This window comes from Rhinopithecus roxellana, chromosome 3 (genome assembly GCF_007565055.1).
Source record: "Rhinopithecus roxellana isolate Shanxi Qingling chromosome 3, ASM756505v1, whole genome shotgun sequence".
Taxonomy (NCBI): domain Eukaryota; kingdom Metazoa; phylum Chordata; class Mammalia; order Primates; family Cercopithecidae; genus Rhinopithecus; species Rhinopithecus roxellana.
In genome coordinates, this window is record NC_044551.1 from 154385883 (window position 1) to 154411699 (window position 25817).

General features: G+C 41.6%; 2 protein-coding genes and 1 pseudogene across 5 annotated transcripts in view; 1 reads left to right on the plus strand and 2 right to left on the minus strand.

The window, feature by feature from the left end:
- The window catches only part of KLHL3 (kelch like family member 3), a 287169-nt gene that overhangs the window by 138510 nt on the left and 122842 nt on the right, over positions 1-25817 (minus strand). The window lies entirely within an intron of this gene.
- On the minus strand, positions 71-2876 carry HNRNPA0 (heterogeneous nuclear ribonucleoprotein A0). Its single transcript, XM_010388065.2, has one exon. It carries the CDS (start codon positions 2548-2550, stop codon positions 1645-1647), a length of 906 nt encoding a protein of 301 aa, XP_010386367.1. The 5' UTR covers positions 2551-2876; the 3' UTR covers positions 71-1644.
- Positions 12250-12849, plus strand: LOC104681710 (annotated as a pseudogene).

The window sequence follows — 25817 nt, forward strand, 5'->3', positions numbered from 1 at the left end:
ATCAAGTTAAGCACACTAGATTAAAAGGTACTCTGAACCCACCCACCAGGTTATACATACTCTCACTCAATCATGTAAAGAATTGAATTCTTTATTTGTGATATCCATAAACGTTGCTATTCTATATTTCTATTCAGAAAGGCAATTTTCTCCTATTATCAGTTTTTTCTTCTCTTATAAACAACAACTTGAATGCTATTGCATGAAAGGGCTACAAATATACATTTGTTAACCAAGCAGAATACACAGATATTTTGCTTTACAACTTGCACCTAAAATACCAGTATACGTAGCTGGTTCATTAGTTGTCATAGCAATTTAGGGCGATTGCCCACGCTATGCATAGCAGTTTACATTTTCAAACCTCACACAGAAAGGGCAATTGTGATATGAACTGGCAACTACATTCCTGTGAAGCCCATCTCATTACAAGCAAATGTGTAACTTCCAAGTCTGCAAAGAATTCTGATGGCAAAACTTCTATATCTGATTCAATTGTCCTAAGCAAGTTTTTAAACAAGTTGTTTCGCAGCTACTCTGCCATTCTGCCAGTAGGTGGTGCTACAAAGATCGGGAAAAGGATTTCCATGAGAACAACAGTTCAGATATGGGGGGGAAAAAACCGTTTAAACCTGCTCTTAAAGTACAAAAACGCATCTGAGGGTAAAATATAACCCTTATTTTTAACCATTCATTACAGATAAACCAGTAAGAGAGATGAAACTAGGCCATCTGAAAAATTTTAAACAGTTTATATGAATGACATGCTTAACACAAACTATATAGAACTACACAGTACACAGTTTGAAGTAAATTGTCATAGAAATGACCAACCATGTCAAGATGATAAGCAAATCGCTTAGTAGAAGAGATGGATGCACAGAAACTTAAGAGTTTAAAAAGCCACATCCACCACTTCAAAAGTTTTGCCTGTAAGGGATATAATTCAACACGCAACTAGCAGGGCAACAGGAGGAGGGGGGGAACCCACAGGACCTCTTAAGTTTCTCTAAGTACACATCAAGAATAAAGAATTAACACGTAAAGTCTTAAACAAATATCCCTTAAAAACGGTACGGAATGGATCCTAGAAAAAAAATGTTAGACATTTACGGTCAAACACAATGATTTATTAAAAATAAAACGTAAAAATGATTTTTGTACATATGCTTCCAAATTTCAGGCATGGGATCCAAGTAGATTTCATAGAAAACGCTGTAGCCAGGTTATCAAGTCCTTACAACAAAGTAAACTACCCCCCACCCCAACCCCCGCCCAGGTTTTGCTACAGAATCAGCAAGTTCACTCCCTCCCTCCCCCCAAAAAACACAAATTAAAACAAGACATTTTGCTAGTATAAAAACGACCAAGGTCCAAGTAATAATAAAAAAATAGAGTCCATCAATGACTGTAACACAAAAATGTGTATGTGGGGCCGAGTCCATCTTCAGAGGGAGAGACAAGAGAGGTGGCAGGCAAATAGAGGAACACCCCCAAGGGTAAGCAGCCTTAGAAGTGGCTCCCCCAAGGGCAAAACAGGGAAGGCGGTGTGTGTGTGAGGGGGTGGGGCTTAGGAGTTGACCCCACTTGGGTTGTTGAAAAGAGCTACCCCAATAGCCACTCCCAGGCATTTTAAATTTTCTTTTAGAAGGAGCTCCCTCCATAGCCACCCCCACCTCCATAGCCGCCTCTGTAAGGTCCACTATTACTGCGACCGCCCCAGCTGCTGCCTCCGCCGCCGCTCTTCATGGGCCCATAGGAGGACTGATGCTGACTGTAGCTGCCGAAGCCGCCGAAGCCGTTACCGTAGTCGCTCCCACCGTAGGACGAACCGCCGCCGCCGCCTCCGTAAGCATTGTAGCCGCCGCCACCGCCGCCGCCGTAACCACCGTAGCTGTTGTAACCGCCGCCGCCGCCCTTGGAAAGGCCGTTCTGGTCTCGACCACCGCCGCGCCCCCGGCCGCCTCGGCCGCCCCGGGAGGATCGGGAGCCGCCTCCACCCCCACCGGAGTAGATATCCTCCTTGGGGACTGCCTTCTTCACCTCCACGCGATGGCCCTGAATCGGATGGAACTTGACCACCGCGGCCTTGTCTGCCGCGTCGTGATTCTGAAAATACACGAAGCCGAATCCACGCTTCTTGCCGGACTGCTTGTCGGCAATAATCTCGGCCTTTTCCACGGTGCCAAACTGCGAGAAGTGCTCGATCAGGTCGCCCTCAGCCACGTCTCCCTTAAGGCCCCCGACAAAGAGCTTCTTAACCTTGGCGTGGGCACCAGGCCGCGCCGAATCCTCCCGGGACACCGCCCGCTTCAGCTCCACAGTGTTGCCGTCCACGGCATGGGGCGAGGCGGCCATGGCGGCGTCGGCCTCCTCCACATTGGAGTAGGTCACGAAGCCAAAGCAACGGGAGCGCTTGGTCTGGGGATTCACCACCACCACGCAGTCCGTCAGAGTCCCAAAGGCCTCAAAGTGGCCGCGCAGGCCCGACTCACTCGTCTGCACATTGAGGCCGCCGATGAACAGCTTACACAACTGGGAATTCTCCATCTCCAAGGCCCGGGCCTTGCCCCCGCCCTGCGAGCTCCGAGGTTTCGCCGTCGCCGCCGTTATCGCTGGTTAAGGCCTCTACACAGCTTGGGCCCAGCCGTTGCTGGAGCCACCCCCGCCGGTCACCGACGGGGAAGGGAAAAAGGGAAGGGGAGGGAAGGAAGGAAGAAAGGAAGGGGGAGGGAAGGGGAGCGGTGCCGGCGAAAGGGCGAGCCGAGGAGACTGGAAGACAACCAAGGCCACCGCTACCGCCGCCGCCACCTCCTCTCCCCTATCTGGGCACCACACAAAGAGGCCGCTGAACGCGCGCGCACCCTCCCCGAGGCGTGCGTCACCGCCGACGTACGGCAGCCTAGGGCTGCCCTCCAATCCCCGCGTCGCTCCCCTTAATCCCGCCTACCGCGCCGCAGCGCCGCTCTAGATCACGGACTCCCCGCCCTCCGCGGTCTATTCAAGCCCGCGGGCTGTGCCGCTCCCGCCTCCCCTTCTGCCAGCCCGCTCTCATTCCCGAGCGCTCTACTGTCCCTTGACATGGGTCCCTCCCTGCCCTCCGCGCACCGCCGCGATTCATTTCCTCCTAGCACCGCGGCTGTTCCCAGTGTTTCTCCCCCTCCCCTTTCCTCTTCCCCCGCGCCCAACTCCGCAGTGGCGTTCGCGCCAGCCCCTTGAGAGACATGTCAGTTCAGCCAATCACCGTGATCCCCTCGCACCCACTTCCGTTTTCGGCAGCTGTTGGACGGGCGCGCTCCCCGGTGCGCGCTTGCCCCGGCGCGCCCCGCATGCAGAGCCTGCCTGCCACCCCCGCGCCTTCTGCCGCCCAGGGCTTTGCAGGGGAGAGAGCAGCGGGCTCGCTGTGGGCCATTCCCAGCGGATGCGGCCTGGGGCGCCACGCGCGGGCTTTTTGAAAACTTGACGTTGGGGTTGGGGGCCCGGATCTACCCGCCGCTTGTCCGCTACACCTGGCGTCCCCGCCCCACCTCCCGCCCGCACAAAGATGGAGGAAAGAGGCCTGGTCCACGAAGGCGGTTATTAACCGTTTACAGTGGGCCGACTTGCGGTTAAACTAAAACTTTGCCACGTGGCCCTGCGCAAAAGCGAGCCCGAGGTGGCGGTGTGAAAGACAACGGAACCAAAGAGCTTCAGACATTACGAACCAGACGAGGCGCGACATCCCTGCCACCCTCCGGCCATCCTTGAAGCCCTCCCACGACGCCCTCTCAGAAGGAGGCCCTTTCAGGTCCCCTTGGCATACTCCAGCAGACATTTTCATTTAACCTCAGTGAATGGGTTTTTATGTGTAATTTACATCATCTATGTGTTGCTTTCTTTCAACTAGAATGTTAGATTTTTTTTTTTTTTTTTTTTTTTTTTGAGATGAGTTTCGCTTTTGTTGCCCAGGCTGGAGTGCAGTGGGGCAATCTCGGCTCAGCAACCTCCGCCTCCTGGGTTCAAGCTGTTCTCCTGCCTCAGCCTCCTGAGTAGCTGAGATGACAGGCGCCCACCACCATGCCCGGCTAATTTTTGTATTTTAGTAGAGATGGGGTTTCACCATGTTGGTCAGGCTGGTCTGGAACTCCTGACCTCAGGTGATCCATCTGCCTCGGCCTCCCAAAGTGCTGGGTTACAGGCGTTAGCCACCCCGCCTGGCCTAGAATATTAGCTTTGCTTGTTTTTTGTTTTGTTTTGTTTTGTTTTGTTGAGACGGAGTCTCGCCCAAGCTGGAGTGCTATGGGACGATCTTGGTTCACTGCAACCTCTGCCTCCCAGGTTCAAGCGATTCTTCTGCCTCAGCCTCCCGAGTAGCTGGGACTAAAGGCACGCAACACCACGCCTGACTAATGTTTGTATTTTTTAGTAGAGACGGGGTGAACATGTTGGCGGAACTGGTCTCAAACTCATGACCTAGTGATCCTCCCGCCTCGGCCTCCCACAAGTAGAATGTTAGCTTTTTAAAGGTGTTGGTTAGACGAACGTTTTACAGAGAGAAAGAGAGTTCATATACCCCCAAGTCACTGCTTTTAGTGGCCTCACTCAGATGGGAATGGAAGAAAATTACAACGGCTTTCATTTATTGAGCCTTTGTGTGCCAAGCAAGATACATGAGGTGGGACATAGTTAATATGAGGCATTACGTGACCAAAAGCCTCCAAAACTATGAAGTTAAGAAGGAATTCCTCACCGTATCCTCAAGTATTCAGGAAAGATTTAGGAAAGAATTGGAAGTTGCACTGAACCTCAAAGCCAAAGACTAGTTAGTATCCTAAACAAATTAAGGCTGGAACAGAAAACCAAATACCACAAGTTCTCATAAGTGGGAGCTACACATTGAGTACATATGGACACAAAAGAAGGGAACATTAGACAGGTCTTTTTTAAGGATGGCGGGTGGGAGGAGGTGAGGACTGAAAAACTACCTATGAGGTATTATGCTGGTGACTTGGGTGACAAAATTATCTATACACCAAACCCCCAAGACAATTTACCCACATATCAAACCTCCACACGTATCCCTTGAACCTAAAATAAAAATTGGAAAGGAAAAAAAAAAGTTCTATATGGAGTTTACTTGAGCAAAATCCAGAGGGAACATAAGCTTCAAGAGACAGGGAGTGGACCAGTTAGTTTGAGAGGAGCAGGCAGTTTTAGATAGAAAACAGTAAGAGGTAAGACAGGTTGAAGGTCTTTGATACTATGAAATGATACTATGGAATGTGTTGAATCTTAGGTTAAGTAGTTAGGATAGTGTAACAAAGGTAAATAGATGGACTAAAGTTTGAGGGTAAACTAGTCTGGTCTATCACTTACCCTGTAACCATCCAGTTATGTGACTTTGGGCAAGTTACTTAACCTTTTTTAAAATGTAATCAGTCTTATTATCTTAAAATGGGAATAGTAAAACATCTTTCTGTTGTAGTGAAAATTAAAGAGATTCTACATGTATACATGCCTGGCACATAGTAAGTGCTCAGTTTGTCTAATTATATGAATCCTATGCCTGGTGCTGGCAATATGGCTATAAACAACAGACAAAAACCTCTGCCCTCATGATGCTTACATTCTAGTGGGAAGAAGCAGACAATAAACAAGAGTGGTATATGGCATGTTAGATAGTGATAAATGACATTGAAAAAAAAGAAAGAGGACAGTAGAAAGCTATTAACCATGTTATTACCAAAAAAAAAAAAAATCAAATGTCAGGATTTGCCTACTGATAATAAAGAAAAGGGAAAGTGGGCTGGGCACAGTGGCTCATGCCTGTAATCCCAGCACTGTGGGGAGCTGAGGCAGGCAGATCACTTGAGGTCAGGAGTTCAAAACCAGCATGGCCAACAAATTGAAACCCCATGCCTGGTAGCGATGCCATAGTCCCAGCTACTTGGGAGGCTGAAGCAGGAGAATTGCTTGAATGCAGGAGGCAGACGCTACTGTTAGCGGAGATGGCACCACTGTTTTAGAGTCATCCAAATCTTAAACCAGTAAAAGATGAACTTCCAAAGGAATAAAGACCATAACTTACGAAAACTGTTACTTTAGGAATTTACAATTTTAGTAGATAGTTTTTGCCTACATTGTTTTTAAATAATAGTTTACCAGCAGTGCCCAACCTTTCTGGCACAAAAGGCCTATTTCATGAAAACAATTTTTCCACAGAGCAGGATGTGGTTTCAGGATGATTCGAGTGCATTACATTTATTGTGCACTTTATTTCTATTATTATTGCATCATAATATTCAATGAAATATAATAATTATACAACTCACTATAACATAGAATCAGTGAGAGTCTTCAGCTTGTTTTCCTGCAACTAGCCGGTTCCCATCTGGGGGTGACACCCGAAGTGTGTTGCTTATGTCCAGTTTACTCCATAATCTCGTTTTGGTTGCTGTCACTGCAGAAAACCCTGCTTCACAAATATAGGATGCTGGAAATGGAAGCAGGCTTTTCAGTGCTTTTGTGGCAATCTCAGGATATTCCACCTTGACTTTAATCCAGAATGTATGGAGATTTGAAGTTGTCTCAAACATACAAGGTCGCTGTCACCTGCAATCTCAAGCAGTTGATCCTCTTCCAGTGTGGACAAAGTCGATTCTCCTGGCTTATTCACAAATGGGTGGTGGATCCATTCCTTCCCAGTTCAGGTTTTTTTTGTGGTTGGCAATTAAAGCTGAAACTCTTTTGAAAGCTGAGCTAGGTGATCATGCACCAGCTGGGAGAAAGAAGGTCCTGGCTCAGCCTCTTTCAAAAATCTCTGCTAATGTTTGAAATATGTCAGAAATCCCAGTGTTCACTCATCGCCCGCAAAATTCCAGTTTGGTTTTGAATGCAGCCCCTTTATCTGCTGATTTGAACACAGTTGTTGTTCTCCCCTGAAGTGACAGATTGAATTCGTTGAGCAGGCTGAATGTGTCACACAAGTAAACAAGTTTTGCCACCCATTCTATGTCACTGAAATGTGCTGCCAGTGGTGACTGTTTTTGTAAAAGAAATCTCTGGAGTGGCTCTCATAACTCAAAAACTCTGGCCAGTTATCTACCTTTAGAAAGGCATCTCATTTCTTATACACATCTCACAGAGTTGCACAAATAGACGTTAGTTAAGGCCATGCACTTTAATATCATTGATAATTTTAATCACATACTGCAAAATGTTAAGTTCGGGTGATAATTTTCAGCCACCCAGCATTTCTCTATAGATGACACAGTGCATAGACTCACATTCAGAAGTGACCTCTTTGACCTGAGTAGTGAAACCAGAAAGCCATCCAGTCATGTCAGCCACTCTGTGCATATACTGACACAAAATGACCAATTCCGTTTTCCCGGTATGTAATCATTCGAAGTCTTGAATAGTTCTGCACCTGTGTGTTGATTGGCAACAAAAGTGCACATAACATATCCCCCTGCACATCCTCCTGAAAAAGATATGGCACAATAACAAGCATTGTTGTCTTGTTGTCACATCGGTAGACTCATTAACCTGGATTGCATACCATGGTGATGCACTAATCCTCTCTAGCAATTGTGCCCCAATATCCTCTGCTATTTCATCAGTTTGTCTAGTTATGGTACTAGCCGAAAAAGGAACACGTGCCACCTTTTGAACTCCAGCCTCTCCTAAAATTTCATGATAAATGTCCTTAGCAGCAGGCAGGAACAACTCTTCACCAACGGTAAAGGGCTTCTTAGCTTTAGCAATGCAGTCAGCCGCTAAGAATGATGCTCTCAGTACAGATACATTTGATGAAGTGGTGGCCTTCAATAATTGCTTCTGGTTTTTTGTTTGTTTGTTTTTCAGACAGGGTCTTGCTCTTTCACCCAGGCTGGAGTGCCATGGCGCAATCTCGGCTCACTGCAACCTCCGCCTCCTGGGTTCACGTGATTCTCATGCCTCAGTCTCCCGAGTAGCTGGGACTACAGGTGCACACCACTACACCCAGCTAATTTTTGTATTTTCAGTTGAGACGGGGTTTCGCCATATTGGCCAGGCTGGTCTCAAACTCCTGGCCTCAAGCAACCCACCCACCTCAGCCTCCCAAAGTGCTGGGATTACAGGTATGAGCCACCTTGCCTGGCCAATTGCTTCTGCTCTTTTTGTTCATTTGAAAAACTTTTGAAAAACTCCAAAGCCTTGACTTTTAATACAAGGTGCTAGGTCTCCATGTGGAGAAGCAGTTTTGAAGGTTTCATGGCTTTGCTGGATAGCCAGTTGCCACATGTTATACAAAGCAGGCTTGTAGAATGTTAATCACCTGTTGCAATGAACATGTAATTTAAGTAGGACTCTTGGTATTTTCTTTTAAATGCAGCTTTATTTTTGATGGCAGTCTTAATGTCTTCTGATGTCTCATGATTCGGTCTGTCCCCCTTGACAAAGAAGCTCTCCAGTGACATTTGTTTTTTACTCATTTTGGCTAGGGTTAGCTTGTGGGCTAACAAAACTGTGACTGAGACAAGTGCATAGCGTGGGAAAGAGGCACGGATGGAAGTGGTAAATAAAATAATGGGCAGGCCATGCTCAGACTAAAATAAGTGTCAGATTCTGACAGCCTGCCACCACTTGTAGCTGTACAATTGAAGTACATCAATTCGCTTGCCACTATAAAGCCTACAACCAGCCATGGCTTAATTGTCACTTGCCACTTGCTGATAGGGTTTTGATATGAGTCTGTGATTTATTATGGTCTCTGTGCAGTCAAACCTCCCTGATAATGTTAATCTGTATTTGCAGCCACTCCCCTGCGTTAGCATTACCACCTCAGCTCCATCTCAGATCATCAGGCATTAGAGTCTCATAAGAAGTGCACAACCTAAATACCTCGCATGTGCAGTTCACAATAGGGTTCATGCTCCTATGAGAATCTAATGCCACAGCTGATGTGACAGTAGGCGGAGATCAGGAGGTAATGTGAGCAATGGGGAGCAGCTATAAATACAGATGAAGCTTCACTCGCTCACCCAACGCTCACCTCCTGCTATGTGGCCCAGTTCTGAATGGGCCATAGACCGATACCAGTCCATGGCCCGGGAGGTGGGATCCCCTGACCTATACCACCTAAATGGGGATCCATTAGGGTTTTCATTTCTATTGACTAATAAAGCTTCATAGAGGCAAATGTCAGGTCTAGACACCTTACATATAGTAGGGTGGAGGGATGATCAGAGACAATACAAGAATGTTGTAGAGACATTAAGAAAGCCAGGATACATGCAGTATGATTGGGATGTTAAGTTTTTTTGTGTTTGTTTGTTTGTTTGTTTTTTGAGACAAGAGTCTTACTCTGACACCCAGGCTGGAATGCAGTGGCGCAATCTCAGCTCACTGCAATGTCCACCTCCAGGGTTCAAGCCATTTTCCTGCCTCAGCCTCCTGAGTAGCTGGAATTACAGGCATGTACCACCATTCTCGGCTAATTTTTGTATATTTAGTAGAGATGGGGTTTCACAGTGTTGACCAGGCTGGTCTTGAACTCCTGACCTCAGGTGATCCACCTGCCTCTGGCTCCCAAAGTACTGGGATTACAGGCATGAGCCACCACACCAGGCCGGAATGTTAGATTCTTTTTGGAGATTAGATCAGTAAAGGTAGGGATAGTCAATAAAAGGAGTGTTATGTAAACACTTAAATGATGCAGTCAATTTCCTCCTCTAGGTCATTAAGGGGGAAAAACTATTTTTTTCTACTTTGCCTTTTAGATCATTGCCTGAGTTTACTTTGTTTCTTTAACTTGCTTACAGGTGTCTCAGTCTTCAAAAATAAAACATTTAAAAATATAACTGAAATTTAGACTACCTTTGGCTTCCATCCCTCCTGCAAGCTTGATTACAAAAACCTAATGGAAGGTGATGGTTACACAAGTCATAGAATCACACACTAAAAAGAGTGTGTTTTAATATATCTAAATTATACATAGAAAGAGAAAGAATGAACTGAGAAAGAAAGGAAAGACTATGGCCAGCTATATTTCCAGAAAGCAGCAACTGTGATTTTTTAAAATCAACTTTTTAAAATTACATCCATGTTTATTTTGCAGTTAGGATTCTGCTATGGACTAAATTGTGCACCCCTGGTCCCCACTCTCAAATTCATATATTGAAGTCATAACTCCCAGTACCTCCAAATGTAACCATAATTGAAGATAAGGTTTTGAAAGAGGTGATTACATTAAAATGATGTCATTAGGATGGGGCCCTACCTCAATATGTCTGGTGTCACAAGAAGAGACAACAGGAGCACAAGTGCATAGAGGGATGACCATCTGCAAGCCAAGGAGGAGAGGCCTCAGAAGAACCCCAAAATGCCAGTACTTTATCTTTGACCTCCAGCCTCCAGAACTAGGAGAAAATAAATTTCTATTGTTTAAGCCACTCATTCTGTAATATTTTGTTATGACAGCATTAGCAAACTAGTACAGGTTCCATTTTTATTTATTCAGGGTGAACATTTCAAAAGGGCATTCTTTGCCACTTGTGGTGAAAGTATATTTTTTCTAGTGGACCCTAACAACTCATATCAAAAGCTTTTAAATTTGGCCCATTCTTTTGAACCAGCAATTACACTTCCAGAATTGTATCACAGTGAAATAATTCAGGACCTATACAAGGATTTAGCTATAAAGATATTTATTTTAATTTGTTTATTCTAGAAAAAAAAGTTGGAAATGACCTAATAGTCCCAAAATAGCTATCTAATAAATAGGGAAACAATTAAGTGCTCCAGGTAAGAATACTATATTATGAAGTACTAAAATTGATATTACAGAGGAAAAAGTCATGACTTGCATTTAGATATAAATCTCATACCATCAAGATGATGCATAAAAAGTCACACTATTTTGCCAAATCAAATTAAGTCTGACTTAATTTGAACCCCATACTTGTCAGAATGGCAAAAATGTCAACATGTCATTACTGGGATTCCTTCTACCTTTTTTCACACAAAGGCACTTGCCTCTCTCTTTAATAAAATGCTTTTTGTGGAGGAAAAAAAAAAACCCAAGAGGAGGATTGTCTTTAAAAGGGTCTCTCCTGAGGTGAGAAAATGAACAGACCTATTCTTTTTGTGGTGATGTTAATTGTACCTTGTTCTTCTGCCTGTATATTCCCTTGCCTCAAGAGCAAAATCTAGGCTTTTAGAAGGGGGAATTGTATTTGTCTCTTCCAGATGGAAGGAAATGTTGAAGGAGGGCCAGGCGCAGTGGCTCATGCCTGTAATCCCACCACTTTGGGAGGTTGAGGCGGGTGGATCATGAGGTCAGGATATTGAGACCATCATGGCTAACACGGTGAAACCCCATCTCTACTAAAAAATACAAAAAATTAGCTGAGGCAGGAGAATGGCATGAACCCGGGAGGTGGAGCTTGCAGTGAGCCAAGATCGTGCCACTGCACTCCAGCCTGGGTGACAGAGCAAGACTCCGTCTCAAAAAAGAAAAAAAAAGTTGAAAGAGGGGGGCTTAGTATGAATAAAAGATAGCTTCCCAAGTCTAGAAGTGACAAGAAGCTTCTGAGTTTTCCCCACTGGAGGAAGCCAGTATACAGCCCCCTCCACCCCCAACTCCACCCCATCCCCCACATCATTGATAACACTGAAGGCTGAACATTAATTATCTTGAAAGTAAGGTATACCACCTTGGTGTTGGAGCCAGATCCACATTCCTGGACTCACATAAACCTGGAACTTTTGTATACACAACTCTAGTAATAACAGGGATTGAATTGCCAGCCAGATGGGTAGGAGGTTGAAGCAGATGATCAGAATTAGAGGACTAAACAAATTTAAACATTTCTCAGAATATCTGTTCCCTAAAACACACACACCCAAGTACATACACATGCACAAACTCATACACAGAATATGTACTTTCTAAATTGAAAGTATTTAGAGCTTTCTACTGTCATTTATTCATCACTTCATTTAATTCATTCATGGGCTAGGTGTTGTGAATAAAGAAAAGTCTCTGGCCTCTAGTCTTGGGAGCTCAACAGTCTTGGGAGAAAGAGAAAATCAACAATTAAAATACATATGACAAGTAGTATAACAGAAGTTGTAAACACAGTGTATTAGGATAGAAATGAAGAAACCCAGAGTTCAGTAAATTCTTCAAATGAAAGCTGACTTCGGAAGTACGTATAATAATTAGGCCTACAAGAATGTACAGGAAATGGTGTATGTACATGCTGTGTTTGGAATTGAAAAGTAACTATCAAAAATGTGATGGTGTGCTTTGCAGACGCCGCTGCTAAGGAAAACCCTGTACTACCAGCCATGGTCAACCCCACCATGTTCTTTGACATTGCCGTCGACGGTGAGCCCTTGGGCCGCGTCTCCTTCGAGCTGTTTGCAGACAAGTTTCCAAAGACAGCAGAAAATTTTCGTGCTCTGAGCATTGGAGAGAAAGGATTTGGTTATAAGGGTTCCTGCTTTCACAGAACTATTCCAGGGTTTATGTGTCAGGGTGGTGACTTCACATGCCATAATGGCACTGGTGGCAAGTCCATCTATGGGAAGAAATTTGAAGATGAGAACTTCATCCTAAAGCATACAGGTCCTGGTCCTGGCATCTTGTCCATGGCAAATGCTGGACCCAACACAAATGGTTCCCAGTTTTTCATCTGCACTGCCAAGACTGAGTGGTTGGATGGCAAGCATGTGGTCTTTGGCAAAGTAAAAGAAGGCATGAATATCGTGGAGGCCATGGAGCACTTTGGGTCCAGGAATGGCAAGACCAGCAAGAAGATCACCATTGCTGACTGTGGACAACTTGAATAAGTTTGACTTGTGTTTTATCTTAACCACCAGACCATTCCTTCCGTAGCTCAGGAGAGCACCCCTCCACCCCATTTGCTCGCAGTATCCTAGAATCTTTGTTCCATGTTTTCCTTGTTCCCTCCCATGCCTAGCTGGATTGCAGAGTTAAGTTTATGATTATGAAATAAAAACTAAATAACAAAAAAAGTGATAGTATATATTAGTTTCCTATTGCTGCTGTAACAAATTACCAGAAATTTAGTGACTTAAAAAAACACACACAAATATAGTTCTGCAGGTCAGAATCAAGGTGTTGGTAGGGCTGTGTTTCTTTCTGTGTTTCTTTCTTTCTGGAGGCTCTAGAAGAGAATCTCGTTCCCTGCCTTTTCCAGCTTCAAATGCCAGCCTCATATTCCTTGGCCTGTGGTCCTCTTCCATATTCAAAGCCAACAATAAGCCAGTTGAGACTTTCTCACTGACACTAACTCTTCTGTCTCCCAGATAATCCTGGTGCAATGGACTGAATGTGCCCCCCAAAATTAAAATGTTGAAACCCTAATCCCAATGTGACAGTATTTGGAGGTGGGACCTTGGGGAGGTAATTAGGTCATGAAAGTGAAGCCCTCATGAATGGGATTAGTGCCCTTATAAGAAGAGCCCAGAGGGCTAGCTAGCTCTCTTTCTACCAAGTGAGGATACAATGAATGAGAAGTAGGCAGACTGCAACCTGGATGGGGCCCTCACCAGAACCCAACCATGCTGGCACTCTGATCTTAGAGTTGTAGCCTCTAGAACTGTGAGAAATAAATTTTTGTTGTTTATAAGCCATTCAGGATATGGTACTTTGTTATAGCAGCCCAAACTAAGACACCAGAATAATCCCTTTATTATAAAGTCAGCTGATTAGCAACCTTAATTCCTCTTTGTCATGTAACATAACACATTCTCAGGTCCCAGGGATTAAAATGTGGATGTGTTTGCAAGATCATTATTCTGTCTACCTAAGGTGGGAACAAGAAAACTAGCCTGATGAATAGAACAGTACCTCACATCTCAATATTAACACTGAATGTAAATAACCTAAATGCTCCACTTAAAAGATACAGAATGGCAGAATGAATAAAAATCCACCAACCAAGTATCCGCTGTCTTCAAGAGATTTGCGGACTCACATAAACTTAAGGTAAAGAGGTGGAAAAAGATATTCCATGCAAATGGACACCAGAAGCAAGCAGGAGTAGCTATTCTTGTATCAGATAAAACAGACTTTAAAGTAATAATAGTTTAAAAAGACAAAGAGGGATATTATATAATGATAAAAGGATTAGCCCAACAGGAGAATTTCACAATCCTAAATATATATGCACCTAACACTGGAGCTCCCAAATTTATAAAACAATTACTATTAGACCTAAGAAATGAGATAGACAGCAACACAATAATAGTGGGGGACTTCAATACTCCGCTGACAGCACTAGACAGGTCATCAAGGCAGAAAGTCAACAAAGAAACAATGGATTTAAACTGTACCCTAGAACAAATGGACTTAACAGATATTTACAGAATATTCTACCCAACAACTGCAGAATATACATTATTTTCATCAGCACGTGGAACATTCTCCAAGATAGACCACATGATAGGCCACAGAACAAGTCTTCATAAGTTTAAGAAAATCAAAATTATATCAAGTACTCTCTCAGACCAAAGTAAAATAAAATTGGATATTAACTCCAAAAGGAACTCTCAAAATTATACAAATACATGGAAATTGGAAAATAAGCTATCTGCTCCTGAATGACCTTTGGGTCAACAATGAAATCAATATGGAAATTAGAAAATTCTTTGAATGAACAATAATAGTGACACATCCTATCAAAACCTCTGAGATACAGCAAAAGCAGTGCTAAGAGGAAAGTTCATAGCACTAAATGCCAACATCAAAAAGTCTGAAAGAGCACAAATAGACAATAAGGTCACACCTCAAGAAACTAGCAAAACAAGAACAAACCAAACCCAAACCCAGCAAAAGAAAAGAAATAACAAAGATCAGAGCAGAACAAAATACAATTGAAATAAAAAAATACAAAAGATAAATGAAACAAAAAGCTAGTTCTTTGAAAAGATAAACAAAATTGATCGATCATTAGCAAGATTAACCAAGAAAACAAAAGGTACAAATAAGTGCAATTAGAAATCAAATGGGAGATATTACAACCAATGCCACAGAAATACAAAAGATCATTCAAGGCTACTAGGAACACCTTTGTGCACAAAAACTAAAAAACCTAGAGGAGATGGATACATTTCTGGAAATATACAACCCTCCTAGATTAAACCAGGAGGAAATAGAACAGACCAATAACAAGTAGCAATATTGAAACAGTAATAAAAAAGATTGCCAACAAAAAAAAGTCCAGGAGCAGATGGATTAACACTGAATTCTATCAGACATTTAGAGAAGAATTGGTACCAATCCTACTGAAATTATTTCAAGAGATAAAGATGGAATCCTCCCTAAATCATTCTATGAAGCCAGTATTACTCTAATACCAAAACCAAGAAAGGACCTAATAAAAAAAGAAAACTACAGACCAATATCCCTGATGAACAAAGATGCAAAAATCCTCAACAAAACACTAGCTAACCAATCCAACAGCATATCAAAAAGACAATACACCATGATTAAGTGGGTTTCATACCAGGGATGTAGGGTTACTTTAAAATATGCAAGTCAATAAATGTGATACGTAAACAGAATTGAAAACAAAAATCGGCCAGGCACGGTGGCTCACGCCTGTAATCCCAGCACTTTGAGAGACCAAGGTGGGTGGATCACCTGAGGTCAGGAGTTTGAGACCAGCCCAGCCAACAGAACCCCGTCTCTACTAATAATACAAAAATTAGTCAGGTATGGTGGCACACGCCTGTAATCCCAGCTACTCGGGAAGCTGAGGCGGGAGAGTCGCTGGAACCTGGGAAGTCGAGGTTGCAGTAAGTTGAGATTGCACCACTGCATTACAGCCTGGGCAACAAGAGCGAAACTCCATCAGAAAGAAAGAAAGAAAGAAAGAAAGAGAGAAAGACAGGGAAGGAAGGGAAGGAAAAGAAAGGAAAGAAAGGAAAGAAAGGAAAGAAAGGAAAGAAAGGAAAGAAAGGAAGAAAGGAAGAAAGAAAGAAAGAAAGAAAGAAAGAAAGAGAGAAAGACAGGGAAGGAAGGGAAGGAAAGAAGAGAAAGGAAAGAAAGGAAAGAAAGGAAGAAAGGAAGAAAGGAAGAAAGGAAGAAAGGAAGAAAAGAAGAAAGGAAGAAGAAAGAAAGAAAGAAAGAAAGAAGAAAAGAAGAAAGAAGAGAAGAGAGAAAGAGAAAAGAAAGGAGGGAGGGAGGGAGGGAGGAGAGAGAAAGGAAGGAAGGAGAAAAGGAGAAAGAAAGAAGAAGAAAGAAAGAAAGAAAGAAGAAAGAAAGAAAGAAAGAGAAGAAAGAAAGAAAGAAGAAGAAAGAAAGAAAAGAAGAAAGAGAAAGACAGGGAGGAAAAGAAAGAAAGAAAGGAAAGAAAGGAAGAAAGGAAGAAGGAAGAAGGAAGAAGGAGAAGGAAGAAAGAAAGAAAGAAAGAAAGAAAGAAGAAAGAAAGAAAGAAAGAAAGAAGAAAGAAAGAAAGAAAGAAAGAAAAAGAAAGAACAGAAAGAAGAAAGAAGAAAGAAGAAAGAAGGAGGGAGGGAGGGAGGGAGGGGGAGGGAGGGAGGGAGAGAAGGAAGAAGGAAGGAGAAGAAAGCGATCAGCCCTGCCCCCTGCAGCCCGCCCGGCCCGCCAGCCGCAAGAAAGAAGAAAGAGAGAGCCGGGCGCGGTGGCTCAAGCCTGTAATCCCAGCACTTTGGGAGGCTGAGACGGGCGGATCACGAGGTCAGGAGAGCGAGACCATCCTGGCTAACACGGTGAAACCCCGTCTCTACTAAAAATACAAAAACTAGCTGGGCGACATGGCGGGCGCCTGTAGTCCCAGTTACTCGGGAGGCTGAGGCAGGAGAATGGCCTAAATCCGGGAGGCGGAGCTTGCAGTGAGCTGAGATCTGGTCACTGCACTCCAGCCCCGACGACAGAGCGAGACTCCGCCTCAAAAAAAAAAAAAGAAAGAAAGAAAGAGAGAGAGAGAGAAAAAGAAAGAGAGAGGAGGAAAGAAGAAGGAAGAAGAAGAAAGAAGAAGGAGGAGGAGGAGAAGAAGAAGGAGAAGAAAAGAAGAAGAAAAAGGAGGAGGAGGAGGAGGAAGAAGAAGAAAAGAAGAGGAGGAGGAGGAAGAAGAAAAAAAAAAACGAAAATCATATGACCATCTCAATAGACACAGACCAACATTTGACAAAATTTAGCATCCCTTTATGATTAAAACCCTCAGTGTGATGGTTATTGACTTTCAGTGTTACTCCATTGTAGTCAGAGAAGATGCTTGGTATATTTTCAATTTTTTTTGAATGTTTTAAGACTTGTTTTTGTGACCTAACATATGGTCTGTCCTTGAGAATAATCCATATGTTGGTGAGAAGAATGTATATTCTGCAGCCATTGGGTGAAATGTTCCATAAATATTTCTTAGGTCCATTTGGTCTGTAGTGCAGATTAAGTCTGCATTCAAAAAAATTGAAATAATACCAAGCATCTTCTCTGACTACAATGGAGTAACACTAAAAGTCAAACACATGGAAATTAAACAATATGCTCCTGAATGACCAGTGGTCAGTGAAGAAAGAAAAAAAATTGAAAAATTTTTTGAAACAAATGGTAATGGAAACACAACATACCAAAACCTATGGGTGACAGTGAAAGCAGTACTAAGAGGGAATTTTATGGCTACAAGTGTCTACATTGAAGAAGAAGAAAAACTTCAAATAAATAACCTAACAATGTGTATCTCAACATAATAAAACCCACATATAATAGACCCACAGCTAGTATCATACTTAATGGGGAAAAACTGAAAATCTTTCCTCTAAGATCTGGAACACAACAAGGATGCTCACTACTATACTGAATACTATACTGTTGAATACTATACTGTTATTCAGTATAGTACTGGAAGTCCTAACTAGAGAGATCAGACAAAAGAAAAAAATAAAGGGCATCTAAATTGTAAATGAAGAAGACAGATTATCCTTGTTTGCAGAAGACATGATCTTATATTCGGAAAAATCTAAAGACTCCACCAAAAAAACTGTTAGAACTGATAAAATCATTCAGTAAAGTTGCAGGATACAAAATCAAAAACAAAAATCAGTATCATTTCTATATGCCAACAGCAAACAATCTGAAAAGGAATCAATAAAGTAATCTCACTTATAATAGCTACAAATAAAATTAAATACCTAGGAATTAACCAAAGAAGCAAAAGATCTCTACAATGAATACTATAAAATAATGATGCAAGAAATTGAAGAGGACACACAAAAAAATGGAAAGATAGTCCATGTTCATGGATTAGATGAATCAATATTGTTAAAATATCCATACTACCTAAAGCAATCTACAGAGTCAATGCAATTCCTATCAAAATACAATGACATTCTTCACAGAAATAGGAAATACAATCCTAAAATTTAAATGGAACCACAAAAAAAAAAAAAAAAAAAAAAAACAGAATAGCCAAAACTATTCTGAGCAAAAAGAACAAAACTGGAGGAATTGCATTACCTGACTTCAAATTATACTACAGAGTCAAGGTAACCAAAACAGCATGGTACTGGCATAAAAACAGACACATAGACCAATGGAACAGAAGAAAGAAGCCAAAAACAAATCCATACATCTACAGTGAACTCATTTTCAACATGGATACCAGGAACACACATTGGGGAAAGGACAGAGTATTCAACAAATGTGCTAGGAAAACTGGATATCCATATGCAGGAGAATGAAACTAGACCCCTATCTCTCACCATATACAAAAACCAAATAAAAATGGATTAAAGATTTAAATCTAAGACTTCAAACTATGAAACTACTGAAAGAAAACATTGTGAAAACTCTCCAGGACATAAGAGTGGGCAAAGATTTCTTGAGTAATACCCCACAAGCACAGGTGAACAAAGTGAAAATGGTCAAATGGGATCACATCAAGTTAAAAAGCTTCTGCACAGCAACGAAAACAATCAACAAAGTAAAGAGACAACACAGAGAATGGGAAAAAATATTTACAAACTACTCATCTGACAAGAGATTAATAACCAGAATATGTAAGTAGCTCAAACAGCTCTAGGAAAAAATCTAATAATCCGATTAATAAATGGACAAAAAATCTCAATAGACATTTCTCAAAAGAAGACATAAAAATGACAAACAGGTGTATGAAAAGGTGCTCAACATCCCTGATCGTCAGAGGAATGCAGATCAAAACTGCGATGAGATAACTCATTCCATTTAAGATGGCTTTTATCCAAAGACAGGCAATAACAAACGTTGGCAAGGATGTAGAGTAAAGAGAACCCTCTTACACTGTGGGTAGAAATGTAAATTAGTACGACCACTATGGAGGTTCTTCAAAAAACTAAAAATAAAGCTACCATATGATCCAGCAATATCACTATTAGGTATAAACCCAAAAGAAAGAAAATCAGTATATCAAAGAGACATCTGCACTACCATGTTTATTACAGCACTATCCACAATAGGCAAGACGTGGAAGTTACCTAAGTGTCCATTGACAAATGAATGGATACAGAAAATTCATCCATAAAAAAGAATGAGATCCTGTCATTTGCAAAAATATGGATTGAACTGGAGGTCATTATGTTAAGTGAAACAAGCCAGACATAGAAAGACAAACTTTGGATGTTCTCACTTATTTGTAGGAGCTAAAAATTAAAACAATTGAATTCATGGAGACAGAGAGCCTGAGAAAGGTACTAGCGGAGAGGCAGTGAAGATGGCTAAAGGGGCTGGGCGCAGTGGCTCACGCCTGTAATCCCAGCACTTTGGGAGGCCAAGGAGGGCAGATCGCCTGAGGTCAGGAATTTGAGACCAGCCTGACCAATATGGTGAAACCCCATCTCTACCAAAAATACAAAAATTATCTGGGTGTGGTGGCAGGTGCCTGTAATCCCAGCTACTTGGGAGGCTGAGGCATGAGAATCGCTTCATCCCGGGAGGCAGACGTTGCAAGCAGTTAAGCATGTCTGGAGCCGAGATTGCACCACTGCACTCCTTCCTGCACAACAGAGCAAGACTCCGTCTAAAAAATAAATAAGATGGCTAATGGGTACAAGGAGAGTTAGAATAAGTAAAAGCTAGTATTCGATAGCATAACAGGGTGACTATAGTCAATAATAATTTAATTTTACATTTAAAAATAACTTAAAAAGTGTAATTGGATTGTTTCTAACACAAAGGATAAATGCTTAAGGTGACAGACACCCCATTTACCCTGAGGTGATTATTACCCATCGCATGCTTGTATCAACATATTTCATGTATCCCACAAACATATACACCTATGTACCCACAAAAAATAAAAATTTTAAAAATAATCAGCAGAGATTTAAAAAAGAACATTGAACAACACAGGGTATTAACAGAAAAATCTACATACACACACCCATACACACACACACACACACACACAGAGAGAGAGAGAGAGAGATTAAGCAAATATGGCAAAGTATATATAATTACTGACTCTAGGAAGAAGGTATATGGGTACTCATTGTATTTACCTTTTAACTTTTGTATGTTTGAAAATCTTCATAACAAAGAAACACATTATATACCACTGTCAGAAAATATGCCATAATGGTTCAGTGATTCAACCCAGATGGTAGATTTATGGATGACTGTTATTTTCTTCTTTTACTTTGATGCATTTTCTGTAATGGACATATGTTATTTTTATTATCAACAATTAAAGCCTTATTCTATTGAGCACTAAACAATTATCCTATCACATGTGTCTATTGTAATGTGTCCTTTTTGCTAAATTACTTGATAGTATAATAGATTTGACAGAGGCCAGCCACCTTTTCTATCCCTCTTCACATTTCTGAGGTCTCCCTCTTACAGGCACAAGTTTAGGGCAATTTGTGTTTGAACTCTGATGTCAGGAAGCATCTTGGGAAAAGTTTCTAGACAAGTGGTTACTTTACTAGTTAGGGTACACCCTCCCTAATGTTGTGCCATCAGTTTTAGGGCCATATAAGTGACCCCCTAGATCAGGGAATGGCACCACCATCCAGCTGAGGTTGCTAGATGTCTTTTCCCTTGACAACCACCCCACCACCAATTCCACTTTCCAGACATGCTTAACTGCTTGCAATTCTCCTAAAAGACATGCTCTCTGAGCTCCAGGCCTTTGCACATATGGCACCCTTTGTCTAAATTAATGTTCCACAGCCTTTTTAATGTCATGGTTCACACAGAAAAAAATATTTATATATTACACAGTTGTAAAGTGGAAAGAATGTGGTGTTATCCACAAGGAACTTGCTAAAAAAATTCAATACAGAAGATACTTAATATTTAAGAAATATTATCCATATTTAAGATATTTAGATATACTTGATACTTAATGATATTTTAACAAAAACCTTTAGCTTACTAATTTAAAAATTACTTTTTTCTTCGTAATTTGAAATAATTCCAAACTTACAATAGAGTTGCAACAATAATAGTGCAAATAACATTTTTCCTGAAACAGTAGAGAGTAAATTGCTAACATGATGCCCCAGTACCCACCACTAAGACTTTGGTGTATAATTGCAGTGAACAAGGACATTCTCCTACGTAACCACAATATAGCCATCACAATTAGGAAATTAACATTGATCCATCACTACCAAGGAACCCACAATCTCCATTCAAGTTTTGACAATTGTCCGAATAATGTGAATGGATCTAGTCCAGAATCACACTCTGCTTTTGGTTGTCATGCCTCTTAAGTCTCCTTGCCTTTGTTGAACCTGACTCTTTTGAAGATTGCAGACTTATAGGCTAGTTACTTTGTATAATGTACCTCAGTTTGAATTTGTCTAATATTTCCTCATAATTAGACTAAGGTTATATATTTTGACAAGAATGTCACAGAAGTGACAAGGCAACCTATCAGGCAGCACGTGATTTCTTTTTGTGCCATTACTGTTAATTTTAATCACTCAATTAAAGCAGTGTCTGCCAGATTTTCCACTCTGAAGTTGCTTTTGTTCCACTTTGTAAGTACTAAATTTGTGTGGAGGTATTTTGAAACTACATAATATCCCTTTCCTTATCAAACTTTCATCCACTAATTTTTAATATTCATTGATGATTCTTGGCTGAATCTACAATCATTTATAAATCCATGATCATTTATAAATGGTGATTTTCCTCCTCAAGCATTACATCTACACTTACTAGATCTCTTCTCCCCAATTATTTAGTCATTTATTTATATCCATATGGACTTATGAATTCTCGTTTTTATTCCATGGGTTGTAATCTTCTACTACTATTATTTATTTTGGCACCCAAAGTATGTCAGATTTGGCCACCGAGAATTCATTCAAATTGACTTCTGTGTTCTTTTGACATGTCTCCATAATTCTTTGAGCACGTTTTACTTTCTGGCCTGACAAGATATTTTAGGCTCATCTTGAACTTTCCCTGCCCTATCCTGGAATCAGCGACTTCAAGAAATCTTGGTTCCTTTTAGTGGAGAATGGTACTTAGAAATCAACTATTGGCACTAGATATGGCACACTGCTGTCGGGGTGTTGCTGCCCGAAGACAGAGCTGGGGATATATGTATATATACATACCCATGGCACATTATGTATACACAGACATTAATGTATGTAATTCACACATTTACATCTATATTTATTTCTACATCAATCTATTTAACCATGAGTTCACACCAGTACCTCAATTCCAATCCAATACCACAAAGCTTATTCCAGGTTTTTTTCTTTTGCATATTTATAACTCTCTTCTCTGACAGTGGAAAACTTGGCTCCCATTTTCCTCAATATATTTACTTATTGGCTCAGTCTTGCCTATGTATAACCAATTTCCCTTCCTGCTACCACCCCTTCACAAAGATGGCCTGCTTCCCTGCTCAGACTCTCATACACTGTGGTGGCACATCACTGCTGTCGCAGGCCTCTCCTATGTAGGTGCCTTCCCCACCTTGCTGTGCCTCAATGCCCCATGCCAGGCCACAACCATCCCTCTGCAGAGATTCTCTCTCCACCCCAATCAAGCTCTGACACATGGTGCCAAGCCAGCAAGTATCTTCCTCACCCCACTTAGGCTCTAACATTTATCACTGAGCTATGAACTCCATCCCAAAATCTAGGTGCCTTCCTCACCTGGTTCAAGCCCCAACACCCTGTGCCAGGTTTCTGCTGTTACCACCCTCCTATGTAGAAAACCTCCTCACCTCTCTCAAGTTCCAACCACCACATGGGCTGTTACAACCCTCCCCCTCACAGACCCCTTCCCACTCCACATGGGTTCTGATACCCCATGCCAGGCTGCCCCCAGCACCATCCAATGCATACGTCTATCTTGCTCAGCCCTACCTAATGGGTTTTTTATTGAATTATTTAGAAAAAAAATGAAAGTAGGAAAGAAAAGAAGGGAAAAGAAAGAAAAGAACAGGTTTCATACTTGAAATGGCCATATACAATTCCTGATCAAAACTTTTTAATGATAGTCTTTTCCATTTTTTATATTCACCATCCACAAGAAGCCTTATTCATGATAAGTGGTTGCAAACTTAAAACAGTTTTTATAACCATTTTAAAATGAGCCGCAACTGAAATTTCATTTAAATAATCTAATACCTCTTCCTTTTCTTTCATTGGAAAATGAAAGCATTTCCAATGATGTGATATTTTAAAATTTAAAAGATGACTGGCTGCTATAAGAATTCTGGACTGTAGAATAGAGAGCAGGGGAATCAGTAGGAGTCTACCACAGCAGTTCAAGGAGGAGATAATGATGGCTGGGACTAGGCTGGTAGTAGAAAACAGAAAAAGAAGTGAATGAATTCAAATACACTGGAGGCTGGCGTGGTGGCTCATACCTGTAATCCCACTACTTTGGGAGGCCAAGGCAGGCAGATCACATGAGGTCAGGATTTTGAGACCAGCCTGGGTGGCAAACATGGCAAAACCCCATCTCTACTAAAAATACAAAAATTAGCCAGGTGTGGTGGCACATGCCTGCAGTCCCAGTTACTCAGGAGGCTAAAGCAGGAATCACTTGAACCCGGGACATGGAGGTTGCAGTGAGCCAAGATCACACCACTGCACTCCAGCCTGGGCGACAGAGTGAGACTCTGAAAGGCATTAGGGTAGCAGGGTCAAAAGGTATTTCCTGATGGACTTGATATAGGGCATAAGAGAAAGAGTAATCGAGAATGGCTCACAGCCTTCTTGCTTGTGCAACTGGGTATATAGCAATTCCATTTACAAAATTTGGAAGACAAAGAGGAGGCAGGTCCATGGTTGAAAACCATGAGTTCTGTTTTGGATATCTTAAATCTGAAATCCCTACTAGACAATCTAAGAAGAGTTGTTAAGTAAACAGTTGGATATCAGGGTTAGGGTTAAAAATACAAATTTGGAAGTAATTTTCATGTAGTAAAGACATGAGATAAGATCACATAGTAAGAGTGTGTAGATAGAAAGATGTTTCCAGACAGAACCCGGGGGCACTCCGACATTTAGAAGTTCGGTGGAAGAAAATAAGAATGAGGAGGAGAAAGAAGAGGAAGACGAGCAAGAAGATGAGGTAAACATACAGATGAGACTCAGAAAAAGCAGCAAGTGAGGTAGGAGAAAAACCAGGCGTATGTAACATCTTGGAAGCCAAGGCAAGAACGTATTTCAGTAATGAGGGAGAGAGGATGGCCAGTAATGAGGGAGAGAGGAAAAAGGCAGACAATAACAAGTGTTAGTGAAGATGTGGGGAAACTGAAACACTCATACATTGCTTGGTGAAAATGTAAAAATGGTATTGCCACTTGGGGTTTTTGGTTTTTGGTTTTACTTTTTCCACTTTTATTTTAGGTTCAGGATGTACATGCAGGTTTGTTACATGGGTAAACTACCTGTCGCTGGGGTACAACGTACAAATAATTTCATCACCCAGGTAGTGAGCACAGTACCAGATAGGTGGTTTTCAACCCTCACTCTCCTTCCACTCTCTCCATTCAAGTAGGCCCCTTCTTTGTGTTCATGTGTACTTAATGTTTAGGTCCCACTTATAAGGGAGAACAATCAGTATTTGGTTTACTGTATCTGCCTAATTTGCTTAGGATAATGGTCTCCAGCTGCATCTATGTTGTTGCAAAGGACATGATTTTATTGTTATTTTACGGCTGCATAGTATTGCGTGTATACACACCACATTTTCCTTATCCGGTCCACCACGGATGGGCATCTAGGTTGATTCCATGTCTTTGCTATTGTGAATAGTTGTGTGGCCACTGTGGAAAACAGTTCGGTAGTTCCTCAAACATTCAGTTACCATATGACCTAGCAACCTCACTCCCAGATATATAGCCAAGAAAAATGAAAATACATGTTCCCACACAAGTATGTACGCAAATGTTCATAGCAGCATTATTCATAATAGCCAAAAAGTAGAAATAACCCAAATGCCTATCAACTAATAAATACAGAATATCATTTGGCAATAAAAGGAATAAAGTATTAATACATGGTACAACATAGGTGAACCTTGAATACATTATGCTAACTGAAAGAAGCTAGTCAGCAAAGATCACATATTGTATGATTCCATTTACATAGGGAAATCAATGGAAACAGAAAGTAGATTAATGGTTGCATGGGGCTAGGGGAAGAAAAGGAGGGAGAAATGAGGAGTGATGGTTAATGGGCACAAAGTTCATTTAGGGAGGACAAAAATGTTCTAAAATTAGATTGTAGTGATGGTTGCAAAACCCTGTGAATAAACTAAAAACAATGAACTATACAGTTTAAACAGGTGAATTGTATGATATGTAAATTATCTCAATAAAGCTGTTTAAAAAAAATAAGGG